General features: G+C 33.0%; 4 protein-coding genes across 4 annotated transcripts; 3 read left to right on the top strand and 1 right to left on the bottom strand.

Annotated features, from left to right (window-relative positions):
- Positions 4,750-5,483, bottom strand: LOC104780807. Its single transcript, XM_010505347.2, has one exon. The coding sequence runs from the start codon at positions 5,327-5,329 to the stop codon at positions 4,889-4,891; it is 441 nt and encodes a 146-aa protein (XP_010503649.1). The 5' UTR covers positions 5,330-5,483; the 3' UTR covers positions 4,750-4,888.
- Positions 10,654-13,051, top strand: LOC104780806 (U-box domain-containing protein 30-like). The gene is made up of 2 exons (XM_010505346.1): positions 10,654-12,772; positions 12,867-13,051. The coding sequence occupies exon 1, from the start codon at positions 11,271-11,273 to the stop codon at positions 12,609-12,611; it is 1,341 nt and encodes a 446-aa protein (XP_010503648.1). The 5' UTR covers positions 10,654-11,270; the 3' UTR covers positions 12,612-12,772; positions 12,867-13,051.
- LOC104780804 lies at positions 13,756-15,948 on the top strand. Its single transcript, XM_010505345.2, has 3 exons — positions 13,756-14,409; positions 14,620-14,807; positions 15,080-15,948. Exons 1-3 carry the CDS (start codon positions 13,806-13,808, stop codon positions 15,605-15,607), a joined length of 1,320 nt encoding a protein of 439 aa, XP_010503647.1. The 5' UTR covers positions 13,756-13,805; the 3' UTR covers positions 15,608-15,948.
- On the top strand, positions 18,545-20,507 carry LOC104780803 (protein PHLOEM PROTEIN 2-LIKE A10-like). The gene has a single exon (XM_010505343.2). It carries the CDS (start codon positions 19,088-19,090, stop codon positions 20,201-20,203), a length of 1,116 nt encoding a protein of 371 aa, XP_010503645.1. The 5' UTR covers positions 18,545-19,087; the 3' UTR covers positions 20,204-20,507.

The following is a 21,516-nucleotide window of genomic DNA, read 5'->3' as shown; positions in this document are numbered from 1 at the left end:
AGTACTTAGGGGTCGAATCCCACGAAGACCAAGTTTTACTCTATGGTTCTATTAGTTCAATTTCAAGCTAAGACAATTCAAAGTTGGGTTTGTTTGGTAACAGTAACGAGATTAAAACGATATAAAAAAGCAGTAAACAAAACACTAGATCAGGGGGTAATCCTCGGGAATTTCAGAGATAGCAACCAAACAACTATTCAGGGCATAGATTAAGTACCAGTCTAGAACTCAAACATAAATGTAAACTGATCCACTGTCGTGGTATCAATAACTCTATCTGATCGATTCTGTGCGGAAACGCGGAGCACGTGCTCAGACATCCGGAGCACATGCTCGGCGGTCCAGAAACCCTAAACTGTCGTTTGAGCCCAGAATCGCAGACAAGCATTAAAGAACAGGAATGATAGGTTCACAAATCACCTACACATCAACTTTCGCAGGTCTAGGATAATTTGCCCACTAATGTCTTTTCTAGCAACCTATTACACTTTTGATGAATAGATAAACCTAGAATCATAGATTGGGTGATCAAATCAACCTAAGCATTAAGTCTAACAATAGTGAAGACAATCGATTATATGAAGCTCTATTTGTGTTCTGTTGCTAACCCATGAAACCCCTTTGAAACCCCTAATCTAGCAAAGAAAACTACTCAGACATAGAGAATTGAATAGCCAACATAGATGAGAAATTCAATAGCATAAAAATATAAAAATCACAAGGGTTCAGAATCGCTTCTCTAACGTAGCCGCTCTTCCTCTTCCTCACAAAACGTCGCTAAAAAAAAAACCAAAAAGAAAGTATATCCTCTCTCCTAAAAATCCTAGGTTAAATAGCATACAAGTAGAGAAAAATAAGGAAAGAATCCAAATTCAAATCTCCCTATTAAAAATCGATCAACTCCCTCTTTCTCTCACAAAGGATTTCCTAAAATAAGGGGAATTAGGCAGGGAATCGGCGCCTAGATGCTTGCCACGTGTCGTCATGAAACCGTAGAGTTGGGAGCATGTGCTCGGACATCGGGAGCATGTGCTCGGACATCGGGAGCATGTGCTCCTGGGTCTAAAATCAGCTTTTCTGCTCCAATTCAACTCCTTTCTGCTCCGATTGCTCCTGCTGTTCCAATCCTTGCTTTTAGCTTCCTAGCCTCTTATTATAACCTGAAAAGGACTCAAACAACTACAAAACTATCAAATAAACGGGGTCAAAGTGAGTCAAAACCGTAACATATCACACATACATGCGGGAAATATTTTTTATTTTTCTTTTTTGAATAATATTGTATTTTTAAATATTTTGTAAATAAAATATAAATTGTATTCTTTGGCCAAATAATATCATGTATTTGAATATAATAACATAAATTCAACATAAAACCAAATTTTAATGGGCCATAAGAGTATAACTTTTGGTAATAGTATAGATGGGCTGTTTTGAATCCGATTGTGGCCCATTAAGACTCTTATCTTCTTCTCAATCGTTTTCGGGAAAAGAAAGAGACAAAAAAAAACAAAACAAAAAGTCGCGATACAGAGAGAATTGTCTGATGTTGCGAAAAAATCGATTTGAGCAATATAGATCGGATCTATCCGATAATGTCTGAAGCAATAATATTCCCAGTTTGGAATCCCAGTTAAACCAACATGATCGGATTTATTGGATACATGCCTTGAGCTCGGAAACATGTGTGAAACTATTGGTGGCAGCAATGACTTATACCAAGGTGAATTTCTATTCTCTTTGTTAGTATGTTTGCTGAGTTTTAAGATTTCCAATGTATTCTATGGTTTATATAGCATTTGAATTTGGTTTTGGTTGAAAGGTAGAATATTTGATGCAATGAATATAAGATATTCTGTTTTTGATTTGATTTTGGGGTTGATACGATATACCATAGTAAGAATCGGGATTCGATCCAACTGTTTCTCTTTTTAGTTCTAAAGAGGCTAGTAAATTACGAAGAACAAAAGGTAATCAATTTAAAATGGTTGTTGTGATTGTTTGAAAAGAGAATATTTGTGATTAACTGTAAATATTTGCAGTTAATGTTTTGATATTATTTTGATGATTGATTAGATACGGAAGATGATCATTAGGGATTGCATATTATTAGTTGTCATTTTTCTAGTACTTGCGGATTTTGGTGTCGTTTGGATTTGATTTCTTATACAGGTTTAAGAAGAAAATAGTGTTTGGATACACATCTAATATATCTACGATCTGAATGAAATAATACCAAACAATAAGGATCCGCGTCCCATCTCCAAATATAATGACTTCGTTGCCCTTAAAAAATTTTATTTTCTCTTCTTCCTTGTTTAATCCGTAGGGGTAATATATGGAATTTTTTGTAATTTTTTTTTTGTACTTTTGTACTCCCCAATTAATAGTATAGATATAAAAAAAAATATAAAGATAAATGTTAATTTTCCTTATCATTATTGTTTAATTATCGATATCTATCTATTTATAAAAGTTTCAGTAGGTCGGCGGGGTGGGTTTCGTTTTTCAATTCGAACTGGACATGTTTTCCTTTTAACTAGTTACAGAATCATATATACAGATCAATACATATTTCCATATACTTTATTTTCCATTTATAAAAATATAAACAGAACTTTTCTTCTATTTCCACCTCAACGCGTATATACAGTAAAACCTCTATAAATTAATACTCTATAAATTAATAAACACTATAAATTAATAAATTTTGTTAGTTTCAAGTCGGGCCAGTGTTAAAAATAACAAAATTCGATAAGATAATATGATAATAATTTTTTTGAAATCCCTATATAAAATATGGTCCCAATAATATCATAAATTAATAATCATGTAAATTTACACATATATATATTATGTTGATATAATAATGTATGTTTCTCCTAAATCTCATATCTATAAAATAATTGTTATGTTGTATTTTTAAACTATAATGATATAAAATATTTTGTAACATGTCATAAAGATAGCTATATCTTTTTTTTAGTTTTCAGTTTCTAGATATACATCATTTACATTTTGATAGTTTGATTGACTATTAAAATACAACAATTGATATTATTATTCATAAATTTGAATTTATGTATGTCATGTTTATAAGTGAATTTGTGTATTGTATTTGTAATTTATTGTTAATAATGTTTTCAAAATATTACAAATTCAATTCCAATACCATAAAATTTAGAACATCTGAAAGTCTAATTTTATTTTGTTAAAGTTATTTCAATTCATATTTTTTTAAAATTTAAACTATTAAAAATATATCTATAAATTAATAATTATTAATTTACATTATAAAATAATAATTATTAATTTATAGATAAATTAATATCAGTATAAATTAATAAAATGTCTTAGTCCCAACATTATTAATTTATAGAGATTTTACTGTATATATACATCTAAATTAGGTTAACACAACATCACAACCACAACAACCAAACCAATTTGGAGGCTATGAAGATTTCTTTTTTTTTCTCCTTTGATCGGTCAAGTTAGGAGGCTATGTACGAAACCAATTTGGCCACCAATTTCGCCTGAAATACAAGGGATATTGATACAAGAGATATGGAGAGTTCATCCTGTACACCCGAGACTTGCCAAATTTTTAGGGGTGAGTGAAATTTCAGGAGCTGAAGCCTCGGTAAGAGTTTTGTTGTATATTGAACATAACAATTTGATCGTAGTGAAAAAGAAACGTCCACTACAAAAACAATGTGATGATGATGATGAATGTGATGGTGAATGTTGTGATGATGATGATGAATGTGATGATGAATGTTGTGATGATGATGATGAATGTGATGATGAATGTTGTGATGATGATGATGAATGTGATGATGAATGTTGTGATGATGATGATGAATGTGATGATGAATGTTGTGATGATGATGATGAATGTGATGATGAATGTTGTGATGATGATGATGAATGTGATGATGAATGTTGTGATGATGATGATGAATGTGATGATGAATGTTGTGATGATGATGATGAATGTGATGATGAATGTTGTGATGATGATGATGAATGTGATGATGAATGTTGTGATGATGATGATGAATGTGATGATGAATGTTGTGATGATGATGATGAATGTGATGATGAATGTTGTGATGATGATGATGAATGTGATGATGAATGTTGTGATGATGAATGTCGATGCTTCATATGTGATGAAGCATTAAAGGAACTCTTCCGATTTGATACACTCAAGATATTTAGTATTCCAGACGAGTTAGTGAGATTCTTTCCGGATCCACGGGATTGATGACGATATAAATACTATGCGTCGATTCAATTTATTGTATTTTTTCTTTTTTTGTTGTTGGTTTCTTTTTTATATTCTGAGATAGATTCTTTTAAACTTGATACAATAATACAACTCAGAACCTTTTCTACAGTGGTTAGCATACCTTGCTGCTGATATCTTCATATATGACCAATTTTTACATCAAATCAAAAAGGAAGTTTATTTTAACAGACCTTGACATAGCACTTCGTTTCCCACGCATCTTCAATATGTTTCCTCTCTCCATATATAACTCTCAAAGTTAGTTATATCCATCACGAGATGTACGACTCTCAGGAGTCAGGATCAAACCATTAAGAAACTCATATTACTTCGATCAAAAGCCAAATGATTTGCCGAAATATATGTTTGGACGACAAAAACTGTTAAGACTTGCAATCTACTTTGACAATGTAATGTGACATAAAATAACCTAAAAGCATTCATGACATCGAAACTGAGATTTACGCGCTGGTAAATCATATTTTTATCAATTATTAGCACAATGCAACAAACTAATTAAAACCAAGAAATTAAAACCTTTCTGATGCCTTTTTTTTTTTTGGTCAACAGATCGATGATCGTTCTATTTTTTTTTTAAGTAACAATCTCGTATATACCAAAATCGAGAAATGAGTCTTCTTCTTGGAACTCATCATCTAAAGGAATCTCCTCATCGATTCTTCGCATCATAGCAACACATCTAAAGTTCCTCCGATGATCCAACCACACCGACCGTCTCGTTGCCATCTTAGGCTGTCCAACACTTGTCAGACTCAGACAGCCTTGATCATCATCTGCCGTTGACGTCAAGGTAAAGCACCGAGGGAGAGCTGTGCTAGGTGCTTCGGGGATTTGAAAGTTTCCAGGAAGTTGACCTTGACCAAAACCAGAGGATCCACCGCCGGTAAAGATTCCAACGCCGGAGCATGACGTAATGCTACGAATGTAGGCGTTACGTGCCATGATCAATAACCGGAAAGGAGCCTTCACCAGCCATAAGAGACTGTTCTCTTTCTCTTTGCCTTTCCCTTTCATTATTGGAACCTCATCAAGATTCAAGAGTATCGAAATCAAAAGTTATTTATGTATGTATTAACTTTATAGTATAAGATGGAATCGAAAGAGATATAAGACGAAGAAATGCTCAAATATTTCAAGACAGGATCAAAGAGAGAGACAAAGTCCACGATGGCTGTTGTAAATGAATTTCTAACAACAAAATTATGAATGTGATCTCTATTTTAAATGTATCTAGTTGGATAATTAAATACTTTTCTTTCAATTAGATGATTAAATTTATCAAGGTGTTGTTTGGATATCAGTAACATTTTTCATAAAATTTAAAATAAGTCTGATAAGTTAAGGAGAGGTTGGTTTGTACTTTGAGTATGATGGATTTGGTTTTACCTACTCCAAGCATGTCGTCACTCAGGGTGAGTAGTTAGACCCATGTATTAATTTTGGTCCATTATAGACCCAATTGATTAGCAGCATTCGTTTGTAATTTATACTTTATACTCTTTAATTAACTTGGTTCAAAAGTGTTGCATGTGAGGAGATTACAATTGTAAATTGTTTTCGAGATTTTACTTCTCTAGTCATTGTGACAGCTAAAAAAAATGATACATATATAAAAACCAAGTCCATAAACATTGCTAACTATATTCAATATTTATTCGTTTATAAACTTAGTTTGTAGAATAATTTAAAATTGGAGGTAGTATTATTAATACACTGTTTAAATTAATTCTAGATTGTAGGTTTCGTAACACTAGAGAGCGTTTACCAACAACAAAAAACTTTGGTATCAATGAATCCATACGTCATATATGCGTGTATACTTTAATTACACTACAAATATAGTTGCATCATGCATGTGTATGTACAATGTACAAACTATGTAGACATAGATTTAGGGGTTAGAGCGTCACGTGACATTCCGAAGCTAAAATAGTTAAAATGGCTAAAAAGAATCAAAAGATGATAAATAATAGAATACGCATAGCAATGCAGTATATACCTTCTTTTATTCCTTCGTGCTTCTACTTTCGCAATTTTTCTAAAAAACTAAAAAGCTTGTTTCACACTTCTCTAACGTTATATTCAATTCGCTAAACTGCTAAAGATATAAACATATGCGTAGCAATGCAGTATTCATGTTTGTTGATGTCGTCATGGCCTCGAGTAGTACAATCGCGAATTTTCTCATATCATTAAGTTGATTTTCTTTTCAAATATATGTTTTGAGTCTGCTATGCCACAATGTAATCTCATAAAATGTTAAGACACAATTACACAAACTGAAACTTTTCTGTAACGGTTTCAACTTTGATGTGTACAATAATATTTCTATTGCATTATAGTCATCATCATCATTGTAATTTGACAAAACAAAACCGCATTACGACAGTCAAGATTCGCATAGAAGTCAAGTTTCTTTCTCATAGTTGAAATATGTCTGACATCACAAACTTGCTAGTTGCTACCATAAAAAGTTATGAGTGTTATACTGCCAGTCCAGTATTTTTTTTTTTAACATCTGAAATTTTATTGATAAACTTGGTTTCACACCATAAAAAGTTATGAGTGTTATACTGCCAGTCCAATATATATACCATAGAATGAGTACAATTTTTAAGGTTTTATATGATAAGTGCATCATGTGTTTAGAGAGCCCACTAATCTCAATCAAGTGTCTTTTAGTTATATTTTTTAGCTCATAAATTAACTTAGCCTATAGTCTTTTCCATACTCAAAACCATGGATTGATATGAGTATACAACGTGGACATGCGTAAATATCTTGTCCCAAACAAAAACTTGAATCATGAAATATAACTACATCTTTTGAAAGGTCGTGTCTACCACTAAACTACAATTTAATTGGTTGGTGTCAGTTCATTCTTATATAATTTGAAACCTATTCTTCTAACTTTGATTAAGAATATGAACTCCCAACCATTTATGCGTTGGAGAAAAGACTGTTTCTCATTTTGTGCCGAACAAGAACACCTCACATATTTACTACGCCTTAGACTATCAGTTTGTAGAAGAAACATAAACAAGTTCAACACAGCTACTTGTATAAAAAAAATTGTTCATTCCAACAAGGAAAAATACAACACAGAAATAGTAGTTGAATGTTTCGTCACTTCGTTTTCATGAAATTGTTACGCTTTTATTCGTAGGACCCTTTATAGTCACCACCACCACTAATAGTAAAACTCTCACCAAGTCATTTAGCACTCTCGGGACCGTTTTGTAAAGAGTTAATTCATTACATGTAAAATCAAACTATATATCCTATCTACCTATTGGTAATTAAATAATGATATCCCTATCAATCTCTCCCATCCCAAAGACTTCAAAAAAAAAACTTGATTACAAAACACGTCATATCACAAACATTTAAACACTTGCCGGTCCACTTTAGTATAATCTTAGTTTGACTAGCATTTTTATTTTATTTTTTTGTAATAATTATCATCAACTATGAAAATAAATTAATTTTGAATCTACAATTTCTTTTTTAATTTCAAAACTCAAAAGAATGGGTCCAGTAAGTAATTAATATATATATATATATATATATATATTATTTGTGTAAATAAAATGAATTGAGAAATAAAATAGTAGTATAAGTTTTGGACAGCAAACTATGCAGTTATGGGTCAGTACTCAACTGCAACAAAAACAACACATGGTCTCTCTCTCAGATCTCTCTCTCTCTTTTTTTCTCTTCTCTATCGCCACTCCCATCAATTTCAAAGTTATTATTAATTTATCTTGATTTGGTAGAGAGAGAGATATGTTTATACTTTTAAATTCGAAGAAAACAATTTACTAAAAAATTTAAATTATAAATCACGGTTGGTTGGGTGGGGGGGAAGAGGCAGATGTGGACACGTGGTGGGCAAGGAGTGGGTAAAAGGAACAGTCAAAGGAGCCAAGAGAGGATGATCTGAGTCTGAGAGAGCGAGAGGCTTAATTAGTCAAAGAGAGCAAAGACAGTAAGACACTGTCACGGTCGAATACGGGTCTAGCTGGCTCTTTTGTTTCTCGTCCCCACCTCACTCTTCTCTTGTCTTTTTTCTTTTCTTTTTCTAATTCCAATTCCCATTTTTATAGTATAAATCTATTTAGTTACTTACTTACTTCCTTTTTAAAAAAATTTGAACCTTTTATTCAACTAAATTTCGTATCTAATTCAGCTTGAGTTTACATATACGTAATAGTATAATACTATTCATTGCATAAACTATGGTAACATGAAACTAGTTATAAAGAATTGAATATTAACAATGTTATTTTATAAAATGTTTAATTCGTTTAAAGATTAAATTTGTTATTTCTTTATTTTGTAATCGATACATTTTTAATCTTTCTACAAAAAAAATTGACACGCTCTTTTCATTATCTGCCAAATTGAGAAATTATTTCGCTATTTTAGAGAGACGATTGATTATTTAGCCATTTACAAAATTGTATAAATATTAGAAACAATTGCTATCATAAGGATGTGTCTTTTTTAACAATAAAACTACATTATGAACTGCGGTATATAATTTTTACATAATTTTTACATAATTTTTTTGTTAATATAATATTTTAATACTAATATTGCTAATGTACTATTCTGTTAATTTAGTGATTTGGTATATAATTCGTGGTATACCGCATACCAATTTTTGTTTAATATAATCTTAACTAAATCAGTTTGATTCGACATATTTAATATTGATGTTGTTAAAATTGTAAAATAAAGATTTAATCCGTTTTGAAGTATCATATTAATAATATTTTATTTTTTAGCATTATCAATTCAACCATGTAATGTCATATAACCCGTTATGTAATATAACTCACTTGTGTTATTTTGAAAATTTAATATGTTTGAATATTCATAAGTTTAAACTTTTCATTAAGTTTAGATATATCAGTTATAAATTATAAACTTTTTAAAATTCTATAATTTATTATATACGGTAAATTAACTATATATGTATGTTGAACTCACAATATTATATTAATTTAGTAATATATGTTCGTTTAAAAAAAATCAAATCACAATATATGCAGAAAAATACACATATTTATTCATTTTTTGTATTATACGATGATTCACTACATTTATTTTTTAAAATCAAAAAGAGATGATAAAGAATAATTTTTTAATATGGAGTAAATCTTTTAAATATATATATTAATTATAGAACATTATATATATGAATATTTAAAATATTTTAATTTTGTTTGGTTATAAAGATAGTAGAGAGAATTAAATAAACTTGTTTGGGTATGAACATAAGCATTAAATGGCATTTAATAGTAAATGTTTTCGTAAATATATTTTTAAGCAAAAAATACTGCAAAAATATTAGTATAAATGGATACAATATAATAGTATTAAAAAAAAGGTATTGGTTTAAGAAATTGCTTTGTTGGTGTTAGTAACGATGATGGAAATGATTAATTAAGAAATTAAACATAGCGATTATCGTCACACGTGCCCGACCTGTACGGGTTACTCTTCCCCGTGGGTCTTTGGAGTTTAGTGCTAAACTCTCTTTAGCTTTTTTGACTACGTGCCGTATTTTTCTTTTATATTTTTACTACTTTACCCTCTTTTTTTGTTTATCTTTTTTTTCACAAACATCTTTAAAAAAAAAATTGGTAAAATTGATGATAATATAAAAAGAAAAAAGATGTAACAATATTTTGGGAAAAGTATTTATCCTTAGTTAGCGTGGATATTAAGGAAAAAAATAAGCTTTTTAGAAAGAGGGTTTAGAATTTTACTGTTTTCTTTTGACTACTTCAAAGGATATTCTGGTTTTAAATTTTAAATCCAAATATTTATTAAAAGGAATTTAAACTATTCAGTCAAAGTGTTTACGGATATTATTCCATACCTTATTTGAAAAACATATCTCATATCTCATCTCTTGTCTATTTTGTACTCCATACCTTATTTACACCTTGGGTGCTTTTTCATGGAAACATTACGTAACTTGGTAACTTGTAATCTTAAAGATAGGGACGAAATTGGAAATCTAAATTACTAAACTAAAGTTTTTCAAATGGTAATAAAAAAAGTGATATACAGTTTTATAATAAAACCGGGAGGTGAAGGCATGTGGTGTAGCTTGCACGTGTGGTGCGCGAGTCGAGAGGACTAAACTTGACCGGCTATAGCCAATGAATTACCCGGTCACCTTATCTTTAAATTTTTTTAATTAGATTTTCCACCCTAATCTTTCAACAAATCTTTAATTTTTCCCTTTCTTCTTTGTTATTTTTATTTTACCCCTTTTTATAATAATATTTTTATTTTGCTATGAAACAAAAACAAAACAATCAGTCACACACACTACTACTACTACTACCTCAGAAGAGAGGGTAAGAGAGAAACAAGAGAGAGTAGTACGAGCTCTTCGTCATTCTCACGAATTTTTCTTTCTTGTTTTCGTCATCTGTGTTTTCACAAATTCTCTTCCTTTTTTTTTATTATATATAAAAATCTTTCTGAATTTGCAAAGTGCAAATCTTTGTACTAACTGGGGTGGGTTCTTTGATTTTTGTTTTTCTTCTTCTCATTATTAATGATTTCTCCTTTTCCTATTTCTCGAAATTTGTGGTGTAAAAATTTCACATTTTTGAGGGCAGTTGAGGGAGGGAGGGCTTCTTCAATCATGTGTTTATGATGTTATACATCATTAACAAGAGTTGAATGAATCTCCTTTTTTGACCGTTGAAAAGAGAGAAAACAAACAGTTAAAGCAAAGGAAGAAGATTTGTGTTGTTGTTTTGTTGAAACGCTTCTTTCTTGAGAGTTATAATAAAGAGACATGCGTTTCTTTTTGAGCTTTCTTTGTGGCATTGTTTTCCCCAAAAATGTTGTGAGTTTTGAGAGTCTGTAAACAACAAGAAAAATTGGATCTTTTTTTGTTTGGTTTCTTTAAGATTCTTTTTACAAAATGCCGATGTTTCAGCCGTTAAAGAGAGATGGGTTAATTGGATTTGAAGGTGGTGGTGATGGGCAAGTCTTAGATCTGGATACTGCTGTGAAAGATGGAGTTCTCGGTGGTGTTAATGGTGGTGGTGGTGTTGATGAGAAATTGGATCTGAAGACCATGGTTAAGGAGCTAGATTTACAAGATATACCTTCTGTTTTCATTTGTCCCATCTCCTTAGAGCCGATGCAAGATCCTGTGACCTTGTGTACTGGTCAAACCTACGAAAGGTCCAACATTCACAAATGGTTCAACCTAGGTCACTTGACTTGTCCCACTACAATGCAGGAGCTTTGGGATGATACGGTTACTCCTAACAAAACTCTTCACCATCTCATCTACACTTGGTTCTCTCAGAAGTATGTGTTGATGAAGAAACGCTCCGAGGATGTGCAAGGACGAGCTATTGAGGTTTTGGGTACTTTGAAGAAAGCTAAAGGTCAAGCTAGGGTTCATGCGTTGAGTGAGCTTAAGCAGATTGTTGTGGCTCATCTTATGGCCAGGAAGACTGTTGTTGAAGAAGGTGGTGTCTCTGTCATCTCTTCTCTTTTAGGTCCTTTCACTTCTCATGCTGTTGGATCTGAGGTTGTTGCGATTCTTGTGAGTCTTGATCTTGATTCCGATTCTAAATCAGGGTTGATGCAACCTGCTAAGGTTTCTTTGATTGTTGATATGTTGAATGATGGATCCAATGAGACCAAAATCAATTGCGCGAGGTTGATTAAGGGATTGGTGGAAGAGAAAGGGTTTAGAGCTGAGCTGGTCTCGAGCCATAGTTTGCTTGTTGGGTTAATGAGACTGGTTAAGGATAAGAGACATAGAAATGGAGTCTCCCCTGCACTTGGTTTGCTTAAACCAATCTCTGTTCACAAACAAGTTCGAAGCTTGATGGTTAGCATTGGAGCAGTGCCTCAATTAGTCGATATCTTACCGTCTTTAGACCCGGAGTGTTTGGAATCAGCTCTTTTTATTCTTGATGCTTTGAGTTCAGACATGGAAGGAAGAGTTGCTGTCAAAGACTCTGCAAACACCATACCTTATACCGTTAGGGTACTGATGAGGGTGTCTGAGAATTGCACTAACTACGCGCTGTCTATTCTTTGGTCTGTCTGCAAATTAGCTCCTGAAGAGTGTTCGCCTCGTGCTGTTGAGGTTGGTCTTGCTGCTAAGCTGTTACTCGTGATCCAGAGCGGGTGTGATGCAGCGTTGAAGCAGCGGTCAGCGGAGCTACTCAAGCTCTGTAGTTTACATTATTCAGACACCATGTTTATTTCCAAATGCAAACTCACAAGGACGATTCAATAGCAACAGTTTAAATCTCTTTGGCATCGATTGGATCATACAACACATATCTCAGCGAATATGAAATGGTAAAATGCGAGTTGCGAATTTGCCCCTACACCAATGTATATATAGATGAAGAGTTCGGAAGAAGCAAATCCACAGGGGAAGAAGAAGCTGGGCGGGTATGTAATGTTTTCATGTCGGTTGGGTTTGCAATTAGCATTGGGAATTAGAAAACTTGTGTAAAGTTACCACCTTTGGTTCAATCAATTTCAGAAAAAAAAGGAAAAAAGAAGAATTTGAAGAAAGGAACCATATTGTTAACCTCTCTACTTGGGGTTCTTTTGAGAGGTTGTTTTGCTTTTTGACCATTCACAACAGAAAAAGAAAAGAAGCAAAATCTTTTGACCTGAAGTTGTTAGCCTCTTTTGAATCTTTTGAATCCTTTGTTCTTTTTTTCATTCAAGCTTTTCTTAGATTAGGAAACTAGACTATAATAAGCCTTTGAGCTCATGGTTCATCATATCATTATTAGTTCATCATTGTTTCCCCAGTCTTTTCATCGTCTTAAATGTGAAGTAAATATCAAAAACGTGATTCTTGAAAAATCAATCACTGTTATTGCATCGAGTGACATACCAAAGTACAGTTTGATGTGAATTTTGATTCTTATCTAATAAGTAGAGCAGAAAATGTGGTGGAGACCAAAAGTCTGCATACATTGTGGTCTGAGCTACCACTGTTGTAATGAACAATTGAAAAGAAAGTGCGATTTGACAAGTGAATCATTCACAACAATTTCTACTGTTTTTTGCGCAAAAAAACACAGACTTGTATATCACTTGTGTCCTGTTTTGGAAATGAGAGACTGAGCAAATCTTGTGTATATTATACACACTGTGATGTGAGAGCTTTTGTCTGGACATAAAACTCTGTAAACAGAGTGGCAGTAACCATAACCTTTAGATGGGCTGGAATTTGACTTTATGGGCTTTTTAACAACGAAGCCCCGTAGAGTGACAGTAACCAAAAACCTTTGTCCTCTTTTGAAACGAGAGTGAGCGTTAATCTTATGGGCTTTTTTTAGCTACGAAGTCCATTTCATTGATTATACGACGACGTTTTCGTTAGCGGTAATGTTGTTGTTTAAGGTCACGATTGAACAACGAAACTTGAGAGACTTGCTTGTGAGAGAGAGATCCCAAAACTAAAACTATGGCATGGTTTGCTAGATCCATTGCAAATTCTCTGAAGATGGATGAGGATGAAGATGATGAAAACGAAACGACGAAGGCCAAATCGATTGAAGATTCCGGTTCAGATCAACCGTCTTCTTCACCATCGTTGTTGCAAACACAGTCTCCACGAGGCGTGAAGGAAGACATCTCCGAACTCACCAAGACCTTCAGAAGTCAGCTATGGGGTGTTGCTTCTTTCCTCGCACCACCACCGCCTTCTTCCTCTTCTTCTTCTTCCGATACGGCGGATCATGTTGAGGAGACTCGGAAGTCATCGGATCTCGCGGAGGGTGATGAGGATCTGATTGCTGGGATTAGGAACGATTTCGTGGAGATCGGAGGTAGATTTAGGACCGGGATCTCGAAACTCTCTGGGAACTTACCTGTATCGGAATTTACGAAGATGGCTTCTAATTTCTTGCAATTGGGATCGGAAGGTACTGATTCGAAGGATCGTGATGTTGCTGTTGGAGATGCGATTGGTGTGACTGAGGAAGTAGTTGTGTTCGCTAGAGATCTTGCGATGCATCCTGAGACATGGCTTGATTTCCCTTTTCCTGATGAGGATGATAACTTTGATGGTACGTTTTTTTCGAATTCGCAGTACATTGTTAATCAGAATCACACTTTCTGATTTGAATCTGTTAGGAAAATTGTGTGAGTAATTGAGGTTATTCATGGTTTAGATCATTATGGTTAGTTGGAATTGTTATAGATTTTGGGTTTTATTTTACTTTTGTGAAGGCTTTTAGTGTGTTTCATCATTGTGAAAGTGTTGTTGTTATCTTCAGACTTTGATATGACTGATGCTCAATTTGACCATGCGCTGGCCGTGGAAAACCTTGCATCGAATCTGGCTGCGTTGAGGATTGAGCTTTGCCCTGCATACATGAGCGAGTATTGCTTCTGGAGGATTTACTTTGTACTTGTGCATCCTATTTTCAGCAAACATGATGCCTTGATTCTCTCAACTCCTCAGGTAAGCTTTGATTCTCAACTCCACTGGTGTTCATTTTTTTTTTTTTTTTCCCCTCTGTTTACAAAGTTTTCGAGCTATATGGATGTTAGCTATGGTTTATGTTTCGAATTGATGATCCTTTCTGCTAATAATGAACTTTAATAGTAGCATGTGAACTAGGTCTACAAGTTTTAATGGTAGATTTGCCGTTTTTGTGGATTGCTTTAAATTAATAATGAGGTAAAGAGTGAAACTTCTATGATGTAAACCACTGATTTGACCTTTTCTTAAAGGTACTTGAATCAAGAGCACTATTATCTCACGAGCTGCTGCATAAGAGAAACAAAAGTCCAGTAGTGGTGCAAGAGAGTGGTGATACAGAAGCTGCTAGTGCGAATGTGGAACCTCTTTCTCTACCTACTAATCCTGCACCCAAATCAGAACCAGAGCCAGAACCTGTCAAGACCATCGCTGTCGAGACAATACATTCGAGTGAGACGTCTGAGTTTGAGACAGAGAAGCACACAGTCGAGAGCAAGGATGTACAAGTTGTCGACAAGCCTGTCATCGAAGAAAGACCAGCAGCAGCGCTTCATGACAAGCCGGTGCAGAGCCCAGTCACTGGTTCTTCACCTAGAGTAATTGATGTCCAAGTGGATGATGATGATGATGTTGATGATTGGTTGAAGGATGAAGATAATGCAGGAACTGTTAGCACCGCCACCGTCACCAACCATCTTGTGCAGGATGAGGATGAAGATGTAACCTTCAGTGATCTTGAAGAAGACGACGATGACGTGCCTGTGAGTTACAAGAAATGACTCCTAAATCCTTCAGACCACAAAGTCACTCACTATTACGCAAAAAAGGCTGCCACTGGAAGAATAATGTCCCACGGCTGGTCAGGTAAAGCGAGACGCAGAAAGAAATCAAATCGATGGGGCTTAAATGTTGATGACGAACAACATGATGCTGTATTTGTGTTTGTGACCCTCTCTATATGTTTTATTAAAATTAATGTTTTGTGAATAGATTTTGTAACACTGCCGTTTCAAAAAGAAAAATGCATGGCTTGTATTGTAAATAAAACAGCTCCAAATTGTGATGACGATGGTTATGGTGGCGGAGGAAATGTTATAGAGATGTCACAATATATTTATAATTTGAGCTTTTTTTTTCTTTCTATACGATTCCATGTTTGCCATGCTACACATTTTATAAAGTTAAAAAAATCTTATTTTCTTTACAAATATCAACAACTACATAGTCTGCATTTTTGGTCTGGAGATCGGGTTAACCAAAAAATAAAGAGAAAAAGAAAAATAATATGAGAATGCTCCGAATACATTGGAACTTTGATATGGTCGAAGAGAGAAAACATATATACTACTCCCTCCGTTTTAAAGTATAAGATGTTTTAGAGAAGTTTTTTGTTTTATAATATAAGATGTTTTAAGTTTTTATGCAATTTTTAAATTAATTTAGTATTTTATATTATGTAGTATTATTTCTGATTGGTTGAATTTATTATTAAAAATAAAAACTTTTTAATTTGTATGTTTTAGTTAAAACATTTTATATTTTAAAACAGTTAAAATATTATTTAAATATGATGGAGACTGGAGGACGTCCGGAGAAAAAGAAGAAGATGCCGCGTGTTGCAACACGTGGAACAGAACTCTCTATTGGCGGTGAGAAATGTAGCTCTAACTTACAAGAGACGCGACGGCTCGCCTCTTCCAAGGCGTTTGGCAACTCACCGTCCACGTGTCTGTCTGTGATTTCACATTCAAATCTTTTCTTTTTGCTTTAAAATTATTTTGTTTTTGCTTCATATTCATTCATTATTTTCATTTATGGGATACACGAAATGGCCACCGCCTTTATCCACTCGCTTCAACTTGTAAGAATAGAAAGAAAATAAATTTAATTATGCATTATAAAAATATGAAAAAAAAAATACACGTACGTTTCTGCATTAAGTTTTATTTGTAAACAACTTCCTTTTTAATTGACTTCGTTAAAAAAAAAAAATGAAAAAACTATTGATTTAAAAATAGAAAAGGAGGTCATGAATGCAAGGCCGGCCTATTTACAATAAAGATCAAGAATTTATTCCTCTTTCTGTATCATATGAATTTTTAAAAAATCATGACAATAATACAGTATTTGTGATAAGAATATTATTTTGGACTTGAAAAATAAGTATGTGAATTTGGTGTATTCTTAAGCTCTAATCCACCGCTTCTCTATTCTTCTGTGTCGCTGCTACTGCTCGAAATCAATGATAATATTCAATGCTTTTGCTTTTCTCATTATATATATATATATATATATATATATATTTTGTTTCTCTTATTATTATACTAGTAAGTAGTAAGTATACATCAAACATTTACATTTTCGAGTTAGATAAAATGACTTGTAAAATTCTACTTCCATTTCTATGGAAGGTTAGGTAAGAGTTTTCCATTTGACTAGAGAAAACTGCGACTTTTCGGCTCTACCACTAATTGTGGTAATACTAAACAGTCAATATGTGCTGCATCAGCATTATGGTAAGAAAAATAAGAAACAAGCGAGGAAAAAAAACTATGTAAATATATACCAAAAAAATAGGAAAAAAGTCAAAAATATCTTATCTATTTTTATTTAGAAATTTAATATCTATTTTTTTATTGGAAAAATAATATTCATATTAATAAAAATGTACAATTTAATAACCAAAAAAATAAATGTTGTCATTTTTATACCTACGATCTCTAACAAAAAAATATATTCTAATTATATCCTTATTCATTTATATTAATTATTAATATATAAATGAGATGAAATTAATTTTAGTTTTAATTTTATTTGGATAAAAATAATTATTATTGATATTTCATTTTATCATTATTTTATTTCTTTAACTAAAATTATATTACATTTTATTATCAAAATAAAAAAATGTCTTTGAAGTTTTTGAAAATTTGGAGATTTGTTATGTTAGTATAATTAGTTTGGTGGTTTAGAAGGTTAGTGTAATAGTTATAAGGTTTAAATCGTTACCTTTAGCCACTTTGAATGTTAATTATAAGACTTACCTGTCTTTGTTTTAAAAACCTAGTTTAATTGACTTTTTTTTTTTAATTCAGGTTTGGATCTAAATTGTAAATATTTTTCACAAAAACAACACCGAAAGACTGCCGAGCTTACTTCAAACTATACTCGAACAGAAATGGGATGCATCTTGGTCAATTGAACCAACAAGACAACTGAATGCATAGGGAGTCAGACTTATTAGCTGATAATGAAAGAATTTCTGTTCAAAAAATAATGAATACTATATCCAGAAAAGTATTAGTTGATAGTGTTTTCAAAGATTTTTTTATTTGATAATAAAATGTGATATAATTTGAGTTAAAGAAATCAAATAATGATAAAATAAAATATTAATAAAATTATTTTTATTCAAATAAAACTAAAAGTTAAAAAATTTCATATCATTTATATTTTAATAATTAATATAAATGAATAAGTATTATTTTTACAATAAAAAAAGATTATTTACTAAACTTTTAAATAAAAAATTAATGAAGTATTTTTTTTTTACTTTGTTGAAAGAAAAAAGTATCATACTATATCATAAAGTATTATTAGCACGCATCTATCACGACGACCATGAACTTTCTTGATAAGGGCTTTTTAATGAGTATATATATAATATAAAAATATTCTTTCCTTTAATGGATTGAGAGAGATGTGAAAGAAGAAGATGTTGAACTTTAAAAGACTCCATAACTGACTTATCTATCACCCAACAAAACACACCCATGCTTGAACCTTCCAATAAAACAACCCAATGGCTAGCTTACTTCTTCTATTACACGCATGTATTTGTCTGCATCATATCATATCTACTTGATTGATCAGATCAGATACCTGCACCTTCCAATAATTCACAATCTCTCTCTCTCTCTCTCTCTCTTTTGTTACAAATTCTGTTACCAACTTTGACGTCACCATTTTGAATTCTTATCCAAATTCCATTTCCTAACAGAATTTTCCTTTTTCTCTCTTTCTCTTTCTCATTCCTTCAAGATTATTGATTCTCCCACTTCTTAGTTTTTTGCTCTGTTTTCAAAATACAAAAGTTGATTCCTTTTCTCATTTATTTTCCCGGGAAAGTGCAAAAAGAGCTCTCAGCAGCTTAAAGGGTTTATCATGCTTAAGTCTCCGGGTACTAAAACTTCTCTCAAATAAAAAAAAGTTTCCATTTTTATCTTCTCGTCTTCTTCTTCGATACTCTCTGTAGTTATATGGATAAACTAGGAGTGTTGAGCAAAAAAAGGAGCTATTTTGATTTTGCTCTCAAGAACAAAAAGTGGATTTTGTTAGCAGTTTCTGGTTATGCTGCTTTCAGGGTTTATCATTCTCCTTCAGTCACCCAGAAAAGGAAACGTATCTCTAAGCTCTTCTCTCTTCTTCTCAACCTCGTCGAAGCTGCTTCTGACTCAGCCGAAGCCGTTAGCGTCATCTCCAAGGATCTCACTGAGTTTCTCAGATCCGATTCAGATCAAATCCCAAACAGTTTCAAACAGATTTCGAAGATCGCCAAGTCCGATGAGCTCAACTCTTCTTTGATCAGATTCACACAAGCTATGACCGTTGGATTGATCCGTGGAATTGATGATGATGATGGATCCGGGTCGGGTTTTACGAATCGGGTTTTGGATAAGCTGTTTACGAAATCCGGGTCGGGTTTTGCTTCCGCGATCGTTGGTAGCTTTGCGAGGAACTTGGTCGTCGCGTTTTATTCTTCTTCCTCTAGCGGCTGCGGGGGTGGATCTCCGAAATTGTTTGACGCGATTTGTTCCGATGATGGGAGGAGATTGATCGGCGATTGCGTTCAGCGTTTCGTGACTACTGCGGTTTCGGTTTATCTCGATAAGACGAGTGATGTCAACGTTTTCGACGATTTGTTCGCCGGTTTAACTAATCCGAAACACGAAGATAAGGTTAAGCAAACGCTAGTGACGGTTTGTAATAACGCGGTCGAAACGTTTGTGAGAGCGTCGCGAAAACCGGTTCAGTTGAACCGGTGTCAGGATTCATCTCAATCGCTGACCGTTGGATCAACGAAACAACAGACCACGTGGATCGATCGGGTATCGTCGTCGTTATCGGTACCGAGTAACCGGAAATACGTGGTGGATTTAACCGGGAGGGTAACGTTTGAGACGGTTAGATCGTTGTTAGAAGTGTTGATCGAGAGAGCGAATGGTAAAGTAGAGAGTTACGTGGAGAAAGTGAGAGAGAGAGGGAATGAAACGAGGAGATTTGTGAGAGTTAAGACATCACTACTTCATAGTTTATGTTTGTCTTTGTGTTTACAGATTGTTGAAGCTCCATGGATCCTGACTCCAAGAAACTGATTGTTATACAAGTTCAGGCTAAAAGACAAGAAACACTTTTGTGTTTGTTTGTTTTGTTGTTGGTTTACATTCTTGGATTCATCAATCAAAATTTGATGTAAAATTGTTTTTTTTTGTTTTTTTTTTTATTTTTTTGAGAAGATATTAAGATTGTTTTTGACTTTTTTTGTTTTTTGGATAGAAAGAAATGGGTTGGTTTGAATGTTTTTTTTGGATTTGGATATTTGGATAATGATAAGTGTGGGACATTATTATTTGTTTACACTTTTGTGGATAATATATGGTATGGATATAGTTGCTGAGTGACGTGGTTGAGACAAAGGCCAATACATGTTGTTTTATGAGAAAATAACAAGTTGATAACTCTCTCATCTTCAATTGATCTGATCATCTAACTTCCGCTCATACTTTATATACTACAGTACCAACTACACTCTCAAGTTGCAACATCTAGAGTCTATGTACACCCGATATGATTCTTTCCATATATATAAAATGAATCATTCTTTCCATAAATGGCAATTTCTAGTCGCAAGTATGGCAGCACCAACACACAACACACAGTATTGGAAAGTCAATTACAGCCTAAAATGTTTGAGACCTAAAGGCTTTAATTTGAACTCTTTTGAATTTCCATAACAAAACATAATTATATCCTTTGCTTATGATGAAACAACATGTGAGGACCTTACAGGAAGGTGTTACCGATACATGGTTTTGGTTCCATAGATCCAAGAGCAACCTTTTGATGATAGTTGTGGCGATTCTAAACATAAATCATCACTCTTTTCCAAATATTGCATCTATGATCCGAGCTTAAACAAATCAAGGACTCGCCAAAAATTTTTTTGAATATAATATTAAATTAATTCAAGAAAAAATAACGTTTATTTTACAAGTGGCCTAAAAGTATTCTGGAAAAACTAAGAAAGTAAAAACAAAGCAAAATATTCAAACTTGTACAGATTTCCCAAAGTTTATAATATCTCTAGGGGTATCAAAATAGTTGATCCAACCCAACTTAATTCATTATCCAATTAGTTAAAAGTAAAATGGATTTATGAGTTAACTCAACTCATTTAACAATTGGGTTGGATCAACCCATGAATCCATTTAGTTAAATGAGTTAGATGAATAATTGGGTTAACAAACTATAATATAAATTAATTATATTTAATAGGAAATAATTATAATTAATATTTATCATCATTTTCACCATCATCATCATTATCACCATCATAACTTTCTAGGTGTGTTTTGGCGAGAAAAATACAGGTTTGCGTTTTTGGCGAAAAATTTACGAATTTACGTTT

The sequence above is a fragment of the Camelina sativa genome, chromosome 4 (genome assembly GCF_000633955.1).
Source record: "Camelina sativa cultivar DH55 chromosome 4, Cs, whole genome shotgun sequence".
Taxonomy (NCBI): Eukaryota; Viridiplantae; Streptophyta; class Magnoliopsida; order Brassicales; family Brassicaceae; genus Camelina; species Camelina sativa.
Note: the sequence above shows the minus strand (reverse complement) of the source record. Positions and strands in the feature narration are given on the sequence as shown.

Coding starts and splice junctions, on each gene's coding strand:
- LOC104780804 (XM_010505345.2), top strand. CDS start 13,806: ATGGCATGGTTTGCTAGATCCATTGCAAATTCTCTGAAGATGGATGAG. Junction 14,410..14,619: donor TGAGGATGATAACTTTGATG/GTACGTTTTTTT, acceptor TGTTATCTTCAG/ACTTTGATATGACTGATGCT. Junction 14,808..15,079: donor TGATTCTCTCAACTCCTCAG/GTAAGCTTTGAT, acceptor CTTTTCTTAAAG/GTACTTGAATCAAGAGCACT.
- LOC104780803 (XM_010505343.2), top strand. CDS start 19,088: ATGGATAAACTAGGAGTGTTGAGCAAAAAAAGGAGCTATTTTGATTTT.
- LOC104780806 (XM_010505346.1), top strand. CDS start 11,271: ATGCCGATGTTTCAGCCGTTAAAGAGAGATGGGTTAATTGGATTTGAA.
- LOC104780807 (XM_010505347.2), bottom strand. CDS start 5,329: ATGAAAGGGAAAGGCAAAGAGAAAGAGAACAGTCTCTTATGGCTGGTG.